The 22,716-nt window shown below is 50.0% G+C and overlaps 1 protein-coding gene across 1 annotated transcript; it reads right to left on the bottom strand.

The window, feature by feature from the left end:
- Nucleotides 1-7,210: 7,210 nt before the first annotated feature.
- Nucleotides 7,211-14,020, bottom strand: ENDOD1 (endonuclease domain containing 1). The gene is made up of 2 exons (XM_062639360.1): nucleotides 13,211-14,020; nucleotides 7,211-8,589 (listed from the first exon to the last, which is right to left on the bottom strand). Exons 1-2 carry the CDS (start codon nucleotides 13,502-13,504, stop codon nucleotides 7,456-7,458), a joined length of 1,428 nt encoding a protein of 475 aa, XP_062495344.1. The 5' UTR covers nucleotides 13,505-14,020; the 3' UTR covers nucleotides 7,211-7,455.
- Nucleotides 14,021-22,716: the final 8,696 nt, after the last annotated feature.

Raw genomic sequence — 22,716 nt, 5'->3', positions numbered from 1 at the left:
TTCAACTCCCTGTGCTGCATCAGCCCAATGACAGACCATATGGGAGCATCCAAACTGTCCCCAGTAGCTTTTAATTGGACCATGACAGAGCAATCCGATGGGACCCGTGGACAGCACAGCAGAGGCTCTGAAGATCCAGTCTATAGATGTTATAAATAGCATCATGCTAATGGGTTCGTGTAAATACCATCCATTTTTTGCAGGCATTTCGGTGTGTAGGAAGATAATCACTGGATTTGTGTTTCCTGCTGAAGTAACCCCTCCTCCGCATCGCGCAGGGCTGGGAGGTGATGCTGCCTGAGCACACGCCTTTACTCAAGGTTGCTGAATCCCCTTGCTAATCCCTCCTGGGCAACCATGGGGGAGATGAGGAGACTCCAGCAGAGGGTGACAGCCACCCAGAGCCGTGCCCTGGGGAAGCCTGACCCACCTCCACCATGCACATCAGGGCAAACATGGCTGGAGTGCAGCGTGCTGCTTGCAGGGCATTAAACTGCAGCTGCCAGCTGCAGTACAGCACAGTGATACGGGAAAGATCAGCTGAAAACGTTTCTATGAGATTAAAGCCAACCCCGAGGGGATTTTTCCTTTCAGCTTTTCCTGCTGGAAGAGGAAAACAAAGTAAGAAAATGCCATTTTTGCAGAAAAAAACAAACCCAGGAGCAGAAGTGGCTCAGCTGAGGCATCATTACCAGCTCTATTTGTAGACCTGAGTGCAAATCACCCCCATCACAGTGGCCCAGAACCTCAGCGCTGTGTCCCAGCAGTGCCAGCAGGAATGTGCTTGATGCTGAGCACCTGCATCTGCTCATGGCTGGGGATGTGATGGAGAAAGAGTGGGACTGGAATAGCCTCATGATAGGCATGAAGGACAGGTACCAGGTTCCCAAACCTCCCTCTGACTGGGCCTGCGGGTATGATTTGTGGCATGTGGGGATGGACAAAACCATCCTCCATCCGTGGAGCCTGAGTGCCTGGTCCCTAGTCCTTAATGCCACCGAGCACTGGAGTTGTCACCCTTTCTCCTGGTGGGATGGTGAGCCTCAGGGATCACCTGCACCTCTCTGCATCAGCCCCTGGTATCATTGCCACCTGCATGGATGGACTTGGTGATCCAAGAGCTTTCCAAATGGCTGTGGGAAAGACCCCACCTGTACATTCACCTGTGTGGGACAAGCACCCTCATCCACCAGCCCCAGTTAAGCTCCATTGGCCCCAGCTTTAGGCATCCAGCTGAGGTGCCCGAGTGAAAGGCATGTGAGATATTTATACTGGATGGAGGGAGTCCAGCGCTGCAGAGAAGGGATTTCACATGCCTATGGTTGGGGAGCATAAATCCAGATAGCGAAGTCCCCCTGGGTCTATTGTATCATCCCTCTGGAGCTGCTCCACTTGTCTCAGCAGCTTGTTGGTGTCAGGACCATGCAGAGACCACTTCTCAGCCTCCCTGTTCACCATTTACCTACAGGCCACTTGATTTCATAGAATCACAGAATGGATTGGCTTGAAAGGACCTTTGAAGATCATCCAGTTCCAACCCCCTGCAATGAGCAGGGACACCTTCAACTAGATCTGATTGCTCAGAGCCCGTCCAGCCTGGCCTTGGATGTTTCATGGGATGGGGCATCCACCACCTCCCTGGGCAGCCTGTGCCAGTGCCTCACCGCCCTCATTGTAAGAAACCTCTTCCTTACATCAAGTCTGAAACACCCTGTCCATCTGCTGCTCTTCTCCCCCCAGTGATGAGCTCCCATTGTTCCTCTCCTGCCCATCACCATCATCCTGCATCCCTGCTGCAGCTCCTGGCTTTGGTCCATAACCATCTCCTACCAGCAGACACTGGGAGGCTTGGCAGGACCCTCAGTATCACAGCAGTAACCACACAGTGACATCTGCTCCAAATGTCCATTCTCCTCCATGTTAAATTGGTTTAAAACATCGAGTTATTAATAAAGATGAGAAACTTGAAGCCACTGCTTCAGCTTAGTGGCTTCAACAGCTTTGCTGCTGGCTCAGTGGAAAACGGCTTTCTGCCTCCCAGGAAATGGTCACAGATCCAGTAGTTCTGGGAAGGAAACAGTTTATTTTCACCCTTACAAATGGGGCAAAATGAGACATATGGTAAGATGGGCCGTGGCTGTGAGAGCGCTCCTCTGGGATGGATACAGCCACTTTCACATGCCAGGCCGGCTTCAGGCAGGAGAGGGTGCTGGATATCCATGTCCAAACCTCTAACCCAGCCCCTGGGCTGCTCTTGGATGATTCTCTCCTTGCTCCAGGCTGGACCTGGAAAACCTTTTCCACTGGAAACAGCAGATTGCCACAGAAGGAGCCCTGTTTGATAAATCACCCTGTTCTGACGGGATAGATTTCCTTGGGGGAATTCCAGCCAGCTGTAACACTAGCATCGCTGGGAAGCCTGCAGCCTTTCTGCTTGGCTGGAAACAACAGCTCTGTGGAAATCAATGGCAGATGTTACCCAGTGTGAGATACATCTCCAAATCAACATAAATCCAACAGTGTGGGAGGCTGTGCAGTGAAGAGGAATGGTCCTATGCTGAACCCCACCTAGACACAGCTCACCAGGCCTCCTGGCCAGGCTGGATTATGATTTGTTGGATAAATCACACTGCTGTTTACCTTCCAGTACCTTTTCCATTTACTGGCACTGACTAAGCTGGAGAGATAACCTATGGCCAAGCATGGCTCCGGTCCCTGCCCTGCTGGAGCAGCTCCCTGGCTGGTAGGAGGCACGGAGCTGGTGATGGAGGTGAGCAGCTCCAAAGCCTGCAATGGGAGAAGAGCGGTGACCCAGAGGACCTGAGCCCAGGGCTGTGACCAAGGGGCCATGCTGCTGGGGTTGCTGTTATTGGTGCTCAGCCCAAGGGTGAATACAGCAGAAATAAGGGACACCTCGAGGTGCACACAGACCCCGGTGTCAAGTGTCTGGTGACCAGGTTGCTCAGAGCCCCATCCAACGTGATCTTAATCACTGCCGTGATGGGACATCCACAGCTTCTCTGGGCAACCTGTGCCAGTGCCCCGCCAGCTCCTGCAGACCTCAGAGGGACACTGGAACCAAAGAGAGGTGCCTGCAAAATGCAGATGCCAACATCTGGTTTACTCATCCCAGGACCCCTATGCTGTCACTGGAGGAATGTGGCCACGTTTAGGGAGCGCCTGCTCTCCCTCTAAAGAAGTTGTGCTAAGACCAGCCAAGGGAAGAGCATCACAAGAGGGAGTTTGTCCCTGTCAGCTGCGAGCAATCATCCTGTTGGGATGTGATTTCTCTGTATCCACACCAGCCATCGTGCTGCACCCCGGGTGCATCTCACCAGAGTAAAGCAACCCCTCTCCCCTCTCTTCTGGCACACACAGAGCTGCATTCCCTACCTGCTACCCCTCAGCTTTTACCTGCACACTCTGCAGCTTAATGAATTGACTTTCACAGCACTCTGAGAGGAAAGGTGTTTTAAAGCACAAAAGGACCATTAATATCAGATGTCAAGCTGTAACAAAGAACAACTGTGCCACTGCTTCTTTCCTGATTAGTCAGGGCACCCCAGGTTGCATTATCTTGTTTGCAGCGGTGACAGGAACGTGATAGCAGCCCCTCTTTGGAAAAGTAACTTTTATTTTGTAGAAGCCATTTGTTTCCAAGGACAGAGCAAAGCTCAGAAGCCATAAACCATGCCCGGATACGAATAACCTCAAACAATGGTTAAGTTTGTAGCAGGATGTTGCTTGTTCTGCGATGATTGCTCAGTGCTTGAGGCACAATTCCCATTGCCTGCTCAGACATGCAGCACAGGAACACAATGCCCCGTGCAGGTTTGGAATCTGAGCATGTTTAGACAATGTTAGTGATACTGTTCCACATCAGCCCAAATCCCACAGTGCCACGGCCCCTTAGATCGCAAGGGCTGTCCACTGCTGGCCTGAAGACGTGGTTGCAGCACCAAGCTAGGCTGGGTAGTGATGGGGATGGGGATGCAGACCTGAGGTCCATCAGCTTTGCTGCATCTCAGCACACGAACTTCCATGTCACTGCGAGCAGGGGTGCACTGGCAATGCTGGGATGTGGATCTGGGATGTGGAAGCTGCTGGGTTCAGGTGCGGGGAAGCTGCTCTGGGTGCAGGACCCCCCAGAAGTGCATCTCAAGCCACTGCACAGCCGAGATGGGGCACAGATAACACAGAAGGCACAAGAAAGGAAGCTGTGGGGGCAGCCACCTCCTGCACAGTGCTTGGGAGCTGCTGACACCACAAGTGCCCTCAGAGGCTGCTGTGGATGCCGGGTCACCCCACCTTGGTGTCTCCTGAGCTGGCTGCTTCCCTGCCTTGGTGGCTACCACGTAGCCTGAGAGCAGTGCTGGGGCTGGGACAGTCTTGAAGGGGTGGAAGCCAGCTCCACATCTGGTTCTGCAGCAGGGAAGGCACGTGAGTAGCAGAGATGCATCGTTTGGTTTGGAGAGCATCCACAGGCTGCTGTCTGCGTGCTGGGAGGAGCAATCTGCACCTTGCCTCTTGCACCCGAAATGCCCAAACCAACAGCTCCAACATGAAGGAGGGACTTGTAAAACACCACTAATCTCACCCAACTATACCCACATTGGCACATGTAAGCTGCCTTTCCTTTCCAGTACAGCCAAGCTTGCAGGAGGCTTTTCTGCACAACCTCGCCATGGTCCATGACAAGGAGTCATCCTCTGCCCCCTTCTCATACCACCACCTCCCCACTTCAACCCCATTGTTGGCATCTCCATTGATGCCATTAGCATCACTGCTGAGCAGAGTACCTCCTGGTCAGGGTGTGCTGGTCTGGGACATGCACACACACCTGGTTGTGTTGAACCCAGCCCCCAAGCTAAGGAAACAACTCTGTCACCACCATGAACCAACCAAATCCCCTTTACCCTCTAAATCTGCCTATCCCCAGCTCAGCCCTGCTGCAGGCAGCATGAGGCAGAGAGGCAAAGCTGCCCTGTTGAGTTAATTGGGCTTTCTTCAACCCATGACTGGCCAACCCAGCACTGCAGGGTTCCCTGTGGGCACAGGAGCACCAGCTTGCACACCCCTAGGACTCCTTATGGATGCTACGGCAGATCAGGGGTCCAAAACCAACCTGGCAGTGGAGGGAGGAACGGAGGAGCAGGTGAAGGGAAGGACCCGTGTATGTAGGACTCCCATATGCCTCCTGGAGCCCAGCCAGAGCAAACACTGCTGAGACCAAGAGCCTCCCTCCTGCACCAAGAGGTCCAGAGCCCTGGGGCAGGCAGCTCCCCTGTGCCCTCCTCCGGCAGCAGTGATGTCCCTGTGCCCCTCATCCAGCTGCAAACCCCTGATGGTCCCCTGCAGACGCCTGTGCTCCCTGGCTCCAGTGTTCCAGATGTGTGGGTCCTGGCTCACACCAGTGAGGAGAAGGAGTGAAGAGCAAGCAGAGAGGATGAGTAGCGCAGGAGAGGGGTTGGATCTCCTTGTAACATAAAGGTGTGTGGGCTTACAGGTGGGTATTTACCAGTGCTGCAGCCCCGATCAGTCCACAGTCCCTGTGGGGAGACAGAGGATGTGAAACTGCCCTTTTCCTCCTCCAGGTATCCAAAACCAGTGGGAAATGCCCAGCAAAAGGCTGATGCTGGGGCTCAGGCTGAGCTTGGCCATGCTGTTTCCTGCAGCTGCAACAGCCACACTGACCTCTCTTTCTCTCACAGGTGGCAAAGGCCTCTTCTATGAGAGCTGCCAAACCTTCAAGTGCAAGCGACTCACCGCGAGTGTCCTATTCCCTCTGCCTTTCCTCTGTGGATGGCAGGAATACCTTCCTTGACATCCTTCTGACCAGCTTCACTCCCTGCACAGCACCAAAGGATTTGGGGATTGTTTACACTCGAGAAAAGGAGACTCAGGGGGGACCTCATTGCTCTCTACAACTGCCTGAAAGGAGGCTGTAGTGAGGTGGGTGTTGGTCTCTTCTCCCAAGTAACAAACGAAAGGACAAAAGGAAATGGCCTCAAGCTGCACCAGGGGAGATTTAGATTGGATATGGGGAAAAATTTCTTCACAGGAAGGGTCTTCAGGCATTGGAACAGGCTGCCCAGGGTAGCAGTGGAGTCACCATCCCTGGAAGCGTTCAAAATCCATGTAGATGGGGCCCCAGTGCCATGGGTTAGTAGTGGACTTGTCAGTGCTGGGATAAAGGTTGGACTTAATGATCTTAAAGTTCTTTTCCAACCCAGCTGATTCTATGAGTCTAGTCTAAGGGGACTGCCTGCTCGGGGCTGGCTCCTGCCCTGCTCCAGCTCTACCTCTGGGTGGGGGCTATGAAAACACCAAATCACCTCATGTGAAAGCAGCAAAATCCCCCCACAAGCTCCCCATGCATCTTCCCTGCCATGTCCCCTTCCTACAAGGACATCCCTGCTGCCAGCCCAGGCTGGTGGGAAGAGCAGAGCTGCTTTCTCCTGCCCTAGAGGGACACCCAGGAGGATCATCTTCCCCAGCCTCAGAAGGACGCCTTGGTGATACCCATCACCATCACCATCACCATCATCTCATGCTGACCTCGCACACCTACACACCACTGCATGCCTGGGGAGTCGGCAGCAACCAAGGGAGGCAGAGCAGGTGGCAACTGATCCAAGCCAAAAGCGTAATGCCAGGATGCTACTGTTGGAGCTTATTCAGGGTCTCAGACCTTCAGGGAATGCTGTGCCTTGAAGCTGCAGGGCTTAGACCCTCCGTGGTCTCTGGAGAGTTGGGGGAAGATGATCGTGGTTATGCTAAGGGAAGATGTTTTCCCACCATGCAAAAGAACAGGCAGCAGGTCTTTCCTCACAGTAAGATCCATGTGATTCCAGCTGTCTGGAAAGGCCTGAGGACTATGAGATACACCCAGTCACATCCCCTCCACCAGTGGAATCCCAGTGCAGTGAGCAGTGCAACCAACAGCATGACCTTGCCCCCATCCTTCCCTGCTCCTCATTGTTTCCCATCCCCAAATCCTTGTACCTTTCCCTCTTTTCCTTTCTCCAGGCCCTGGAAACCCCTCCATAACTAAAACCCTCACCACCACCTCCTCCCTAGCAGGGATGGGCTCTGCAGAGCTCGCTTCCAGTGCCTAGGGTTCAGTGTTATCATAGCTGGAAAGAAATAACCTTGTACCACATTTAGCGCACATCTACCTGAGGAAGCATCTTGAGATCTGCAAATCACATGAAGTTTGTGGCCTGCGCCAATGAAACCAGAACACTTTACAAGAGACAGAACATGAGTTACAGTGGTGGAGGCCACCAGCAGTGTCACTTCAGCCTTCCCTGTTACTCCCCAGTTGGTTCGTTATTATTAATGTCACTACAATAAATACCAGAACAAAATGGACAGCGCTTGGCCACGTATCTTAAAGCATTGCCCCACTCCCTCCTTTACTCCATGTCTTTGCAGCCTTGGTTTTCATCCGTATCAGTCATCAGAGGAGACTTTAGGGACAAAGCGTTTGACTATGTGACAAGCCAGGTAATAGAAGCCGTGCAGAATGGTGGCTGTGGCATCGATGACCAGGGAGAAGGTGCCCCCAATCCCGTTGGCCATGTCTTTGAGGACAGAGGGAATGGCACAGATGGAGTGGTAAGGGAAAGCAGCGAGGTGAAGGACAAACCCCACGGGGATGCGCAGGATCCTGTAGGTGAGGGACGCCACATCTTCAACAATTTGCAGGAAGCCCATGCAGATGTTGACGATGACCCTCCCGACATCATAAGGGATGCTGATGAGCACCATGGTGATGCTTTTAAGGTAGGACACCAGCCCGTTCCACAGGTTGCAGACTCCATCCAGAACTGTACCACCAACCTGCTTGATAACAAGCCACAGGAAATAGAACACGTATTTCACCAGCTCCACAAGCACATAGATGAGGAGTTCCACAAGTTTGACGAAAGGGGTAGCAATGATGCCAGCCACTTTCCTCACCAACCCGCTCTCCTTGCCATCCTGGCTGTCACTTTCTCTCACTTGCTCTCCAGAGCGGACCTGACCGACAGCTTGCAGTATTGCTCTTGTTTTCTCCTGGCTCTGGTTGTCTTCCCCACAGCTGCCCTTGAACAAGTGAACTCCTGTTAGAAGCTTCTTCTCCAGCTCTCTTACTGTGAGGTCTGCCAAGCTGTTGTCATCATTCGTGCTTTTCACTATTCCCAGGGACCACCCGTCTGCAGCATCACAGCAGGCTGCCAGCCACAGAGTCTCTGGCACCGACAGCTTGCCTTTAACCCGGGCTCTGGAAGGAATTGCCCCTGCAAGGAGATACAGGTGATCCTTCTTGGAGCAGTGAGGGACCAGAGCTTGCTCCACTACCTTCCCAATGTCTCTGTGCCAGCTTTTGCTCACAGATGGGCTCAGAGGGACGGCGTTTGTGAGGGTGTAAGTGGCCATCTGGAAATCCTCCTCATTGAGCAGGCTGGGATTGAGCAGTCCTCTCTCGTAGCCAGAGTCCACATAGTCTGAGGTCAGGGCTTGGTTTGCACCAAGGTTGGCCACAGTGCCAGCAATATCGGCTTCATGCACCATCTCCTGCAGGTCATTTTCTGGGTCATCTATCTGAAATAGGAGAGAGAAGAGTTACCAGATGCAATTTGCCTTCTTAGACAGCAACTTGTAAAATGGACCTTTAAGTATATTTTCCATTATGACTGCTACTACTACACATTATGCCTTGGATCACATCCTGCTCTCCCTCCTTGCTTTCCTTGTGGCACTCCAGAGGAACACATGCTCTACTTTGCTGCCCTGCCGAACACATTAGTTTACGCTGCAAGGGATCCTTGCAGCTCTGCAGCCTGGTCTGCAACACAGCCTCAGAAACCCATCAGCCACGGTGCACCAAGCCTCTACCTTGTGCAAAGAGGTTTCTAAGACCAATAGATGCTTGGTTTAGGGCCTTGTTCTCACCTCGTATGGTGGTGGTACCTTCAGTTCATGCAAGCACCTATGGCACCTTAATTCAGTCCCTCTGAACTATCAAATTCAAACCATGAAGGAAAAACCCCATGGTATATCAGACACCTGCCAAAGGCATTTACCTCTCACCACTGTGTAGGAAGCCAGAATGAAGGCAGGCACCATGGCAGGTGACCTCAACTTGCCTGCCTTGAACACAGACACAGCAGAGAGCTCCCAGGGCTCTCTCAGAGCTCATCGTTAGTAGTCTGAACCTCATCCTTAATGAATGCACAGCTCCTGGCATAACATGGGTGAGGATGCCATCAGCGCAGGTCCTTGATGGAATCTGTGCTAGCTGCTTGTGTCTGCCATTCCCATGCTGCGGAGCCATAGGTGGCAATTGCAGCAGCAGGAATTCTTCCTGGAGCCATGCACAGAGCCATGCTCAGGGAGGTAACACACAGTGGGAGCAGGAGCACTAAATGGCAGGGCACACTCAGCTCTTTCCCGGGTGGCCAGGACTGTCTCCTCACTCACCCCTGTTGACACTGCCTGCAGCAGCACTGGAGGTGTGCCAGATGGTTGTCATTTTCCTCCCCAAATGAGAGGGTGAATGTGTTGGTACAAGCTCGGGAGTGACAGACGGTCTCTGGCCTCGGTGCCTCCTGTAGTCTCTGTTTCAGAGGCTGTGGCCCTCAGCTCCCAGCACCGTGCTGGCCCAATTAAACCTGCACTCTTTGCTCCTGGCCTATAAACTGTTTACTGTGTTATATAATATGTACTTTGGAGACGTGTGGCAGAGAGTTCATAGTCTACCTTGAACCACTCCCCAGTCATTCTTCCTCATCCCTTGGCCATCCCGCAGTGCACTTGGGCAGATGTCCAGCTGTCTCCTTACAACCTCACCCAGTGTTTGTATCCCCTTAGTGCTGCATCGCCTGCTCACAGCTCTGTGCCAGCCTGTGCTGAGAGTCAATGTGACAGGCCCAGTGCCAGCAAGTGTCAGCAGCTACCCATCACTGAGCTCTGGCTGGCCTCCTGCATCAGCCAAACCCCTGCGGTCCTGGCCCTGGGCTCTCTCTGCACCAAGGCTGGTCACAGTGCCATTGCAGAGGGCTGCATTACCCCCATCTCCTGCTAAGGTTTCTTGAAGTATCTGATGCTTACTGCTTCAGGACTGGAAGGATCACTGTGAGCCCCACGTGCTGATGCACAAGTCATAGGTTTTTCTAAATACACCACTTAAAATGACTTATCCTGCTCTGCCTCTGCTTTATTCTGCTCTTCTTGCTCAGACACCCCAAACTCACATGCTGCAACTGGCTGAGGAGGCCAGACAATGTGTTCCACAAAATCACTGTCCCTTCCTGCCCCCCCCAGCTGCTTCTCCCTGTTCTGATGAGATGATAGTGTTGTGCCATAGGACAAGGGATGCACCCGCTGTGTTTAACCCTGCAGTACCATGAGGGGAGAGCAGGCACAATGCAAGGCTGTGCCTGGGAACTGCCCCCCATCCTATGGCCCTTCCAAGCCTGACACCCTCACTCATGCCCTCTCTCTCCCATAGCATTGCTGCCATACCACAAGGACATGTAGACCCAAGACAGGTCAGCTCTGCCCCATGGCAGAGATTCCCAGCCTACAGGAAGCATATAGTATAAACTTAATTTTCTCTCTTTATGAGCTGATGCATGCAAACCTTGAGGTGCCTATCAGGAAAATATGTCTCTGTTTACCTGTTTAGCTGCAGGCTTTTGCACATACCATTGGGGATGTTTAGGTGCAATTAAAAAAGAACATGATAAAAATGCTGCTCATGTGTAAGGCTCTGACATCACCCAGTTGTGTTTATAATAACTCACGTAATGGTTTGTAATGACTCCTGTGTAACTGAGGTTTTCATGCCTCCCCCAGCTCAGCCCCAGAGCCAAGCTGCCGCCAGCACTCCATCTAATCTGCATTGAAGCCACCTTTCCTCACTGCTTCAAAAAGCTTTTGGGTTGTGTCACTCTCAAAGCACATCTTCATTCAGGGAGTCAGCCGTGAGGCCATCTGTCCAAACAACCTGCAACAGCCAAGGGCAAGATCCAAGCAGACAGGTAAACACCTCATTTGCTGCATGGGATGTAGAAATGAATTATGCATCTGAGCACCTGTATGGATGTGAGCACCTAACTCATACATCAATGTGTTTCACAAAGTAGGGGTTGCAGTTCCCAGGCAGAGTATAAGAGGGATTTAAAGTACAGCAACACACAGTTATTAGGGAAGGCAGCTTCCATCAGGTTTGGTCATAGGACCAAGGCAGGACGCTGTTACCTCCCACCTTCCCTACACTAGTACTTAGGATCCCAGGTGAACTTCAACATCCCACTGCCATCGCTACTGCCTCAGGCACACTTACACCTTTGATTGCAGTGGAAATATTTCACCCAGCCTCAGTGTGGGACTCGTTTCTCAGGGAGGTGTCACAGTGCCTCTTACACCAAGGTTTCTGTGGTAGGACAGTCACATGGGTGGCTCTAGAAGTACCTGTTTGTCCTTACTGTCTACCAAGAAAGATGACAAGAGCACCTCAGAGGTAGCTATACTGTACATAGCTGGGCAATGCAAGTCCCGCCTTGGTCATCTGGCTTGTGGTAGTCATCAACCAAACTAAAGGACAAAGTGATTCATGCAGCCGCTTATGTTGCCCCCAGAAAAGGCAACTCCAGGGTTTTCCACCTCTCTCTAAGGCTGCAGAGCCAAACCCATAACTTTTCAGACAGCCAAAACGAGACGAGGTGAAAGCCACCTGAGGGACTTGCTCTCAACCCCTAGGAAACCTCTGGCAAAGCAGGTTCCCACCCCTGAGCCTGGGAGAGTCCTGTCAGTACCCTGCTCATCAGCCTGCCCTTCCTGTCACTAATTGCTGAATTAATTGGCTGTTTCCAGCTGCCGATGGGCAGTGGGTGGCACTGGCATTCCTCACCCTCCTCACCCAATTACTGCCTCAGTGCTACATTTGGCATTTGTTCCTCAGGCAGACATTCCTGAGGAGGCAGCACGACGGGGGGGGGGGGACGGGACGGGACGGGACGGTGCCCTCACCACTGACATCACTACCCCAAAAACAGCATGTGACAGCCCTGAGGAGAGTGGTTTACAGTGATTTCTCTCTGCTTGCTCTGTTTCTGCATCTCCATGTGCATGCACATAGGTGTAAGCACAACGGGAATTGGTTGGATTTGATCTTAAAGGTCTTTTCCAAGCTAGTTGATTCTATGATCTCCTATCTTTATTGTCTGCAACCTTGTGGCCTTAGCACCTCATCACCTCACACAAGGAGGCAAATGATCACGGCAGTCATTCCCCTGGGACAGGGGTAAGCTTTGACTCCCACAGCATCCAGCACCCAAGGTCCCAACGCAGTGCTCTGATATTGCAGCCACTCCTGCCCTGACAAAGTGCCTTCCCTGAGCTCAGCAGGTAGGGGTAGCTTGAAGTTTGCTACAGAATTCCCCATGAGCACTGCTGAAAAACAAGGGGAAAAGGAAGGAAAAAGAGAGGTGAAGTGTACCTGTTCTCTTAGGGCACTAGCAACTTTTTAAGGATTTCCCTGAAATTTAACAGCTTGAAGGACTTGCTTAAATTTGCCAGGTTTTGCCAAGGGGAGACAAAAACTACTGAAACTCTGGCAAAGTTAACTTTATACCGCACACTTCTGACTCCAGGATAGGGCAACTCATTTCGCTACGGGAGTCTGCACCAGAGGGACACAATAAAAACTGCAGCATCAACTTGGTGAACCGCAAATTGATGCTTTATCCCTGTGCAGCGAAGCTAAAGAACTCTATCAACACAGAAAGAACTCTTATCAACACTGCAGTCACACTGGCAACAGAACAAACTTCCCCTTGACACTGTGACGGTTAACCCTGCTGCCCACCAGCAGCAGGGCTCCTGCCCGTGAAGAGCTGGTGTCAGACTTTCCTCTTCCCTGGCATTGAATATCACATGCAGCAGCCGCTCAGCTTTTATTGGAACTAAATGATCTTAAGGTCCTTTCCAACCCCAAGTATTCTATGGTTCTATGATTATAAGCCCTGTGGGACAAGGAACTATTTGTTTCCTCAGTTCCAAGCACAAAAATAAGTTCTGTTTGCATTAAATTCCTATCAAAAGAAGTTAAACAAGCAGAGCTCCCACCTCCTCTGCAAAATCCTCTCTCCAGCTTCACCCCAGAGGAAAATGTTCCCTAGGAAACATTTGCTTTACAGGGACGGAAAAGCTGACATACCTGCGGTTCGACCAGCCAGCTCTCCTTCTCGCTTTGGGCTGGTTTTGTGTACTTAAAAGCCGAATAAAGAGGGATTTTGTCCTTAGTGCTGTAGAGGGTTGCAAAGCGTGGCTCTTTGTTGTACTGCTGACAGATTTTCACGTGGAACGGCTGTGTAAACCCTTCGGGTGGGACTTGTCCAGGGAAGAACACGTTACACTCAGCAAAGCCAGCTTCATCCCTTCCGACCACTCTGCCTTGGGAAAAGCCTGGGAAAACCGAGATGCAAAGCAAAAACACAACTGGAGTCTTCATGGTCCACTTCCTGGAGCCCAGGGGATCCCCGTCTGCCTCCGCTGGGTACGGCAAGGGACCTGTTCTCTGAGTCCATGCAGCAGCCAAGCCAGAGAGCGTCTGGAATCCGGGTGTAGCGTGCGAGGGAAACGAAACGCGCAACCACAGCCGGTCCCTGCGGGGAGCCGGCGAGTTGTGAAACCGAACGTGCGCAGCGCTGCGCTGACACACGCCAAGTGCCCGCAGGAGGGAATGCCGAGCAACCTGGAGTCATCGGGGCTCGCTGGGAAGAGGAGGAGGGCAGCGCATGGCGGCCGGGGCTGAGCTGGGCTCGGCGGGCGGGGTGTGCCTTGCTGCATTGCAGCACGGTCCCCGGCAGGGATTTTGGCTGACGCAGGCAGAAGCGTTCCCGGGGCTGCCAAGGGGGATGCTGCAAAGTCAGGCTTACCTCCTGCAGCAAGGTGTTAGCTGTCCCTCTTCACTGCCAGCCTGGACCAAGGTGAGCGGAGGAGGAAGAGAGGTGGCAGGATATGGGAACTGCTCCTTTTTGGGATGTCTGTCATCGGTACTGCTGCTAAGGTGCCTGGGAAAGGTGTTCTCCTCCCGTCTCTAATGGAGCTGTATGGGGCATCCAAACCCCTTCAGGATCACCTCACCTGGGCAGATTGTCTCTTAAAAAGAGATTAACGAAAGGTAGAAGGATGCGGATCCTTAGATCACAACCCCCTAATGAGCACCCACCTCTGAATAGTTTGACCAAACCCATAGAAGTAAAGACAAAGACAAAGGAAAAGAAAAAAAGAAAAGGAAAAAGAAAGAAAAATCTACCTAAAGTGAATGAAACTGCTCCTCTGGGTTTATGATCATCTGCCCAGCGGCCAGCTGCCCATGATACCTCGGCTACTGCTGGGTAAAAGGCTGTGCTCTTTCAGTGACAGGGAAAACGAGTGTTTTCAGAGTACTGGGGATGGAAACCACAGAGCAGTCTCCTCAGCATCAAGAAAATAAGCATTTTTCCACCCAAGAAGTTAGATGTGATCAGCTGTGTTGCAACAACTTCAAAATCCTGGTGTTGATAAGGAACAGGTCCCTTGTGATTTCCAACAAAAAAATGTAAGTGCTACCAACCCACCAGTGCTTTGCAAAGTAGCAGCAGTCCATACAGCAGATGATGAGATGGGACAGCGCGTGGTTAAAGTGCCTGCCCAAGGTCAGAGAAGGAGCATGTAAAAGCACTAAAAATAGACCGGACACTAAGACTACCATTCCTCTACTCAATACTTAATGCTTCTAGAAGTATTAAGGCATGGAAATACGTCAGCATCTTTTGGTGTAGTGTAATCATCTCGGGGAGACAGGCAGGCTGGGGAGCAACAGGAAATGTATAAAGTGGGCTTGGTTTTGGTCCAGGCAAAACCTGGTCACCCAGCCGTGACGCAGAGTCACGTTCAGGAAAGGTGATATAAAAGAAAGCACAGGCACAGCCTGACCTTAACACAGCAGCTCCAAAAATTAGGCTTAAAATTTCATACTCCTGGATGGCAGAAGGTGCCTGGGAAATCAAGAGCAGAAGCCAAACCTCAGCTATGAGATGTTCTTTCTGATCCCAGGCTTGCAATTACCTGGGTAGCACAAAAAAATATTTGCACAAGCATGGTGAGCCCTGCTCCCCAGCAAACCCAGGCCTTTAAACACCCCACTCCAAGACAGGCATGCATCACCCCAGGATAGGCATGGTCCAAGCCCAACAAAAAGGCAGCATGAGGTTTCTCAGGATGGGTATAACAGTGACCAGCACGCTGACTTCCACCAGGAAACATCCTGCTTCTGTCCTGGACCTGTGCATCAACCCCCTGCCTCAAGGCAGCACATCTGTCCCTTTGGGTGCACACACCCCTAAGCTGTCTTCTAAACCTCAAGGGGTTTTTACCTGTTTTGGGGGGAACTCTGAGTATCTCTTTCCTTTAGGGCTGTGAAGGTGGGGTCTGGCTCTTTAGCTCCGTATTTACCAGAAAACAGATAAGCCTTGACTCAGCCTGAAGAACAAGAGCCTGGGGATCTCATCTCCCAGAAAGAGCATCAGTGTGAAAGCCAGTATAGAGTTCCACTCTTCAAATCCCAATCCCATTTTCTCTCCATGTGAGGCTCCTGTCCAGTTTCTGTGTAATTTAAAATAGCTGTTGTGACCCTTGAATGTGGAGCTGTATATTTTATGTTCTTGCTAACATCATTATTACTAAAGAGACTAGTGCCATCATCATGGTATGGCACTCACTGGGATTAGAAGACAAAGCCAAAGGACTGTCCCTGCCTCAGGAAGATCACACTCTCAGCCAAGGGATCACTGAGAGCCAAAAAAGTCAAACAGGTCAGAGGTTTTGACAATTCAGTGCTCTAGTAGCTTATCTGCTACCACATGCTTTTATAGGCATCACAGGGAGCAATTGCCTATAGGCAGTGATAAGGAGTGATGCCTGTAGGGACTGCTGCTCAAAGGAGCATTAAGATCAGATCCAAAACAAGGACCCTAAGGCTGTTGATGTGAGCAGCAGGGCCCTGGCAAAATGGGGTTGGAATTGGGCAGTGTGAGCTGGTGGCAGCAGCATGGCCTCGCAGGAGCTGGGGCTGCCTCCTCCAGACTCACTCAGGGGTAGCACTGCACAAGCCCAGCAGAGCAGGCAAGCCCCCGAGGTTTAACATGAGGGAGGCCAGGGAGGATGAAGGGGCAGGTGATGTGGTCAAAGGGATGTGAGAAGAGTGATCTCCCAGCGGCAGACAGTGTATGGAAAGACAGGAGAGGCTGTAGGCAATAGGCTGTATGGATACAGAGTTTGCAAGGAATACCAGCGATAAAGTGTGTCAGGGAAAAAGAAATTAAAGGCAGATTCAAGAAAGGGAAGGGCAAGAAAAGAGGTTAGGATCCAGAAGATGCTGTTGAACAGGAAGAAAAGGAGAATACTGGGTAAAAATTAGAGTTGAGGAGGATCTGAATTCCTTAAAAACTGGGGAAATAAGGGAAGATTAAGGAGGAAAAGAGTGGAAATAGGCATGAGTAAACCCAGGAGGTGGATTGTGATAGGTCAAGTGAGGAGATGAGAGCAAGCTGAGGAAACCTTTCTCCTTTGGTGGTAAGAAAATGAAGAGAAGACATTAGGAGGGGAAAGGGAGAAAGGGGAATGAAAGGAGGTTTTCATCCGTATTCATTGACCTGACATAATGACCAGTCCTCCTCTTCCCTAAGGGTCTCAAGCACCAATGTCTCAAAGAAAATAGTACCTCCCTGCAAAACAAATACAAGAAGCATGCCAGCATCCAAACCCTTTAGTTACAGAGAAGCTGCCGGGCTTGTTTGCCTGCTTTCCTACACTGTGCCTCCAGCCCTGTCTGTTCACAGAGCTGACACTGGGTTTGCTACAAATAGCATATTTTTCTCCCCACATTCCTGACCCCTCTGGTCTGGTCTTTCAAAACATTCTTGATTCCAAATATTTTCTAGGCTGGATCCCCTACCATGAACTCTGTCCAGGGCCCTGTTGCTTTCTGTATGTCACTGTCCCATTTTCCTGAGAAGGAAAAGAAGAGGAAAGTGTCTCCAAGAGCACACAGTCCCCCTGGAGAGACACCATCTGATTTAGTGGAGACACCAAGGATTGGGCTTGGAGCATGGCAGTGCCAGCGGGCATGCCATGGCATGTCAGAGAGCATATCAGCCTCCTCAGTGTCTCATGGGGAAACAGCCTCTTATTAAAATTAGCTTAAAAACTCCATCTGGGAAAGGAGCCCAGTGTTGAGCTGGGGAGAAAAGCAGGAATGAAACGATTTTCCTGTTGAAACTAAGACATTCAAGTGATGGGGGGCAAAAAGGCAATAAACTCTTTGAGGAAGAACTTAGTTAGCAATGCGCTGTTGGGATTTTGATTCCCACCTTAAACCAGGTCTTGATGTCAGTCTCTGCTGCCTACTTGTTAGGTTTTCAAACATCTTCATGCCTTCCCCCTTGTGCTGGTGAGGAATGGCCCACCACCGATGGTGCTGCTAGGTGCTTGCTTCTGCTGAGATGCTCACAAACAGCGGTGGGCAAGAGAGGGACCACTACCCACCCAAAATTGCCAGGGATGCGCTGATCTGGCTCCTCTGCTGCTTCACTTGCCTTTTCTTCTGGCCACACTCACAGCCACCAACCACAGCAGCCAGTGAATGCCTTGAAGTGGTGAAATCAGAAGAGAAAAAGATGTGGAAGTTTAAAGCATAAAATTACGGAGGAGGTTGTGTGTGGTACCCATTCAGAGGAGAGGGTAACAACTGGGAATGGTGAAGCAGCTCTCTGGGTGATAACACCATTAGGAGAGGGACCAGTTCTGGGTTTCTATAAAAACTCACACAGTGGGAGTCCAACAGGGACCTTGTAAACTGTGAAGTACAAATGCACTGCATAAATACTGGATAAAATGAATAAATTCCAGAGCCCACATCCTTCAGCACTTTAGCACAGCCTTCATGTTCAATGGATCTCTGTTAATCTTCAGGCTGTTAGAAACTAGCACAACCACAATCCCATGCTTGACAGGAGTACGATAAATTTGGATTAGCAGTACAAGGAAATGTTCTTAATAGTGCAAAGGATTAATAATCAAAACAAGTTATTTAGAGATGCACTAAAAGCTCCAACACTTTCATTCTTTAAATCAAGAAATGCTTTTTAACATAAAAACAACTACAATAAAAGAATTGACGTTTCAACTGTAACAGAGTCGTTTTACAGACTGGTTTACAGCCTTTGTTTTACGGATTGTCAGTTGGTCAGAACCACAGCAGTTCTTTCCCACCTTAAATCTGTTTTGGACAGGAAAGTTACCCACTTGTATGCTTGTTTTCTAGGTATTATTACTGACTTTCTATCATTTGTTAGATTTTGTGCTATGTGTCGTGATTGAGTCAATGCTGAGAGCTCTCTGTGCTAGGTGCTGCCTGAAAACAAGGTGCAAGGCAGCTCCTGACAATCTGCATTGACAGGAGGCTGATGAGTGGGAACAAAATTAGAGGTACAGACTTGCTAGGCTTGCATCATCTTTGAAGAGGGAATGTGCAAGCCATAATCCTTGAGAAAGCTAAACCTGCTGGCAGGATCCAGAAGCTTTCATCAAGAGGCAAGATAGCAGCCGCACCCAGGACTGCCTGTCTCCAGTAACACCACTGTGTTTTGGAACCAAGGAGTGGGAGCACTGAGATGTTCTCCATTAAGGGTTGGTGGAGGTGAAGTTCCAGCTGCTCCAGGCTCTGATGCTGTCTGTGCCACTCGGATCAGCAGTGGAGTTGCCCGCACAGAGTCCAGTTATTCCAACAGACAAAGCAGAGAAGTAGGCATCACAAGTGTGACTTGCACTCCAGATGTAAAGTATGCCCAGGATGTCCACAGCTGTTTAGACAAACCTTGGGCAGGACCTAATGTACTCCTGTCACCACAGGAATTTAGCTCATGAAAATCAAGTGCATTGGCTGTATGAAGGATGAGCGAACAGGTCTTTCTCCATGTTCCTTTCAGGCCTTGCTACTGAAATACCTAGTGTAACTGCTGCTAGGCGTTAACACAGGATCATATTTTCCACATATGTTGTGTCTTGGCCAGTGCTGCTTGGGGGAAGATTCAGATGTGAAAAACACAAACACCACTCCCAGGATCCTGTCATTCCATGAGTACAGGGCACAGCTCCTGCCCCTACAGTTCACAGAACAGCATCAGTGTATGACAGCCGGGACAAAGTGTTTCCTCTAAAAAACAAAAGCAGCAGTGCTTTTAGTTGCACAAACTGTCAGCAGGGTGGAAGGAAGTATGAGCCTTAAATCAGTACTTTAAATAAGTGGGTGGCTGGTTGGGACTGCAGGTTACATTGCAAAAACCCAAAGCCTTTAGAGATCAGACCTGGAAGCCTCCTGGTTTCAAGAACAGCTCAGAAGAAGAGAAGAACTGGACTTTGCAGTGTCTCTGCTGCATAACTGCATGAGTTGACTTGCTTGGGAGGTGGTATGAGCTTGTCTGTGTCTGTGCAACACTTGTCATATACCAGGCTGGGGAGCAGCCAGTGCCCATACACATGGTTCACCAGATGATATTCAGGATGCACTCAGCATCAGTGCTGTAGTGTCTCACGTCTAGATCTCCTTCCATGCAGTAAAACTCAAGATCTCGGGATAGGCATTACAGCTCCCCAGAAATCATAGAAGCCAACACATTACAGAGGGACCCTCATAAGCTAGACAGTCACTAAGGACAAAATATAAGGCTTTGGCACTGCTTTGCAAAGAGAATTAAAAGCCTCAATATCCTCAAGATTTGTAACCATGAATCCTCTCCTGGCTGCAGGCACTCAAGGAGAGATAACTTTGTTCTCTTTCTCTTAAGCTTAGTATCAGCATCTGGGAGATCAGCATCTAAACTAAACCTTGAAGACCAGGTTCTAGTCTTATCTCCATTAGGACATAGAAGATGTTTGGGGTCAACTATCTCGCTTCCATATGAGTGCTTCAGTCCCTGTCCTGCTTGCTATTGGACTTCGCATAATCACTTATTCATGAAATCAGAAGGTGCAACACCTTCTGCCCTTCAGCTCTGTAGTGAAAGCACAAGAGCAAGAGACTTACGGTCCAGCCCATGTCATGACACAGTGCTCTCAATCACCTCTGTGCATCACCCAAGTGAACCAGAACTGGAGTGCACCCCAGCTCTTTACCCTTCCTCCAGCACAAGGCAGTGCATAACCAGTCCATGTTTCTAACTGAACATCCTTTACCCCAATGAGAAGGGTTCTGAAGCCTACCTAGGACAGATTATAGAGCTCATAGCTGGTGAAGACAGCAGGAGTTGGAGTTGTTGGAGTAGGCAGGCTTCAACACAATGAAAACTTGGGGGGGAGATGTGAATAGTTCAGAAAGCACATTCATCACACGCCAAGCATTCCTGTGCAAGCCCTACCCCCACAGGCACCAGATCCACCAGCGCTTCCCTCCACAGCTGCCCAGTGAACTGTGGTGCTGTGGTGGGACTCCCCACCATTGGGACACAGTGTCTTGCACAGGACCAGGACTCCTCCCTCTAAATTTTACCTGCAAGGACAACACAACAAAGTTACTAAGGGCACAATAAAGTAGTACTGAACAAGAATGATCAGATCAAGCTGCTTCTGTTGCGTGTTTTTGCAAGGACAGAAGAGAGATATGGCTCTTGCACCATGCTCATGAGAGAAAACAAGTAGAGGAGAACAGGCAAGGAGAGGAATGCCAAGTTCTGTTTCAGTTACTAATCCTTGGCATCAATGATACAGAAACAGGCAGAGTCCTGCCGAGACAAGGCATGTCTGCAGATGCGTTTGCAGTACACACCTTCTCATTGTGCCTCTAGTTTTCAGGGAAGCATGAAACACACTGTCCAAAAGGCCTCCTGCTTACACCTTTCCTTACACCTACCATAGAACTTCAAGTTCAGCTGAAAGAACTGGCCACCACGAATCCTAAGCCAATCAGCTCTCCTAATCGGGCTTTGATACTCCTAATCAGAACTAACTGCTTAAACCTCATCTGAACACCTCCTACCCCTCTGCCAAGACCCCAAAACAGAGATCAAAACCCAGGAAGGGAACTTTTGCCTGGCTCATCTTATTAAGGAAGGGCTTCAGTCCTGATCTTGCACGAGCCTGCCGCATTCCTAGTCTGTGTCCCACAGCTCAGATGTACACAAGACTTGGTGTACAACTCCAGCTGAAATAGAGGTGATGATCATTCTGATTGCAAAATAATGCAGCAAAACCCTCTGGGCTTTGTAATACAGGAAATCAAATTTCATAGCCTACTCTCACATGGGATATTGTAGCTACAGATTGTAAAGCAAAAGCCTTTGGTCTATTATCTGTAGGTTTAAGAGGAAGGAAAAGCACAGGGCTTGGGGAAAGGGGTTACTTTTTCAATATCCCAAGGCCAGTGGCAGTGCTGAGAAGAAAATATCAGTTTCCTGACTGCCAGCCCTCTGCACTGACACAGCCCCACATAAGCAAGAGCCTCCCTTGAGGCCTTAGCAACTAAATTACTGTGAATTTACAATCGAAAGCTAAGGGAAAATAAACGTTGTTGATCCCATCTGTGGGTCAAGAGTTCATTGTTTTCCAAGCTGATCTTTGTTTTCAACTGAATCAGAGTAAACTCGCTTCTGCCCACATCTGAAAGAAACAGTGCAAGTGGTTAAAACCCTTCTGTAGCCAGAATTGCCACACTACTAGGCAAATCCTTTGTGCAATGTGTTACTGCAGTAACTGAAGCATAGCTAAGGATAACTAAGGGTTATCACAGTGGTTAAGAGAAGTCACCGCTGAGTGATACCAGCTAGAATCCTCTTAGGTAGGAAAATGTGACATGTTCATATGGCATCTTTGGAGGAGGTAAGGCTTGATTCTATGGCTGACCTTTACAATGAGTTTGAGGACTGCATTACTGAGATATTGCTGCAAAGGAACCTGAATTGCATTTTACCCTGGTTGGGATGACACATCATAAAATCAGAGAATGGTTTGAGTTAAAAATCATCCAGTTCTAACCCCCTGATATGGCCAGGATCACCTTTCACCAGATCAGGTTGCTCCAAGCCCCGTCCAACCTCACCTTGAACACTACCAGGGATAGTGCATTCACAACTTCCATTGGCAACCTGTGCCAGTGCCTCAGCACCCTCACAGGGAAGAATTTCTTCCTCAGGTCTAATCTAAATCTACCCCCTTTCAGTTTAAAACCATCTAGCTTAACCTCATCTATGGAACAAAACTACTTAATTTTTTTTACTGTCTTCTGCCTGCTTCGATAACACACTCATGGAATACAGGGCAGGATTTTCTGAGATTTCCTAAGACAAGTAAGTGAAATCACCTTCCAGAGGAACCTGTCACTGTCCACTGAACAGAGAAGGAGCCTTAAAGATTTGCCAAGACTAGGTACCTCACTTACCTGGAGCCCTGTGAAAGCAAGCCTCAGGTTAAGGGAGAGTAGCCCATTAACTGAGAGCTGACCCAGGCAGAAAACATTGATAAAGAACTAAAACTGAGAAAAAATTTATAGAGCAATATGGGTAGCAGCCTGATGCTCTTGCGTTATAGCTACAGCTGGCTCTTAGAGAAACAAGGGCATTTCCACTCTTTCTGCCTGACAAGCTCACTTGTGGAATACTTCACTGGTTTCTTTGTTTCATACACACA

This window comes from Pezoporus occidentalis, unplaced genomic scaffold, assembly GCF_034315485.1.
Source record: "Pezoporus occidentalis ecotype Australia unplaced genomic scaffold, CSIRO_AGI_Poc_V1 ctg6, whole genome shotgun sequence".
Taxonomy (NCBI): Eukaryota; Metazoa; Chordata; class Aves; order Psittaciformes; family Psittacidae; genus Pezoporus; species Pezoporus occidentalis.
Note: the sequence above shows the minus strand (reverse complement) of the source record. Positions and strands in the feature narration are given on the sequence as shown.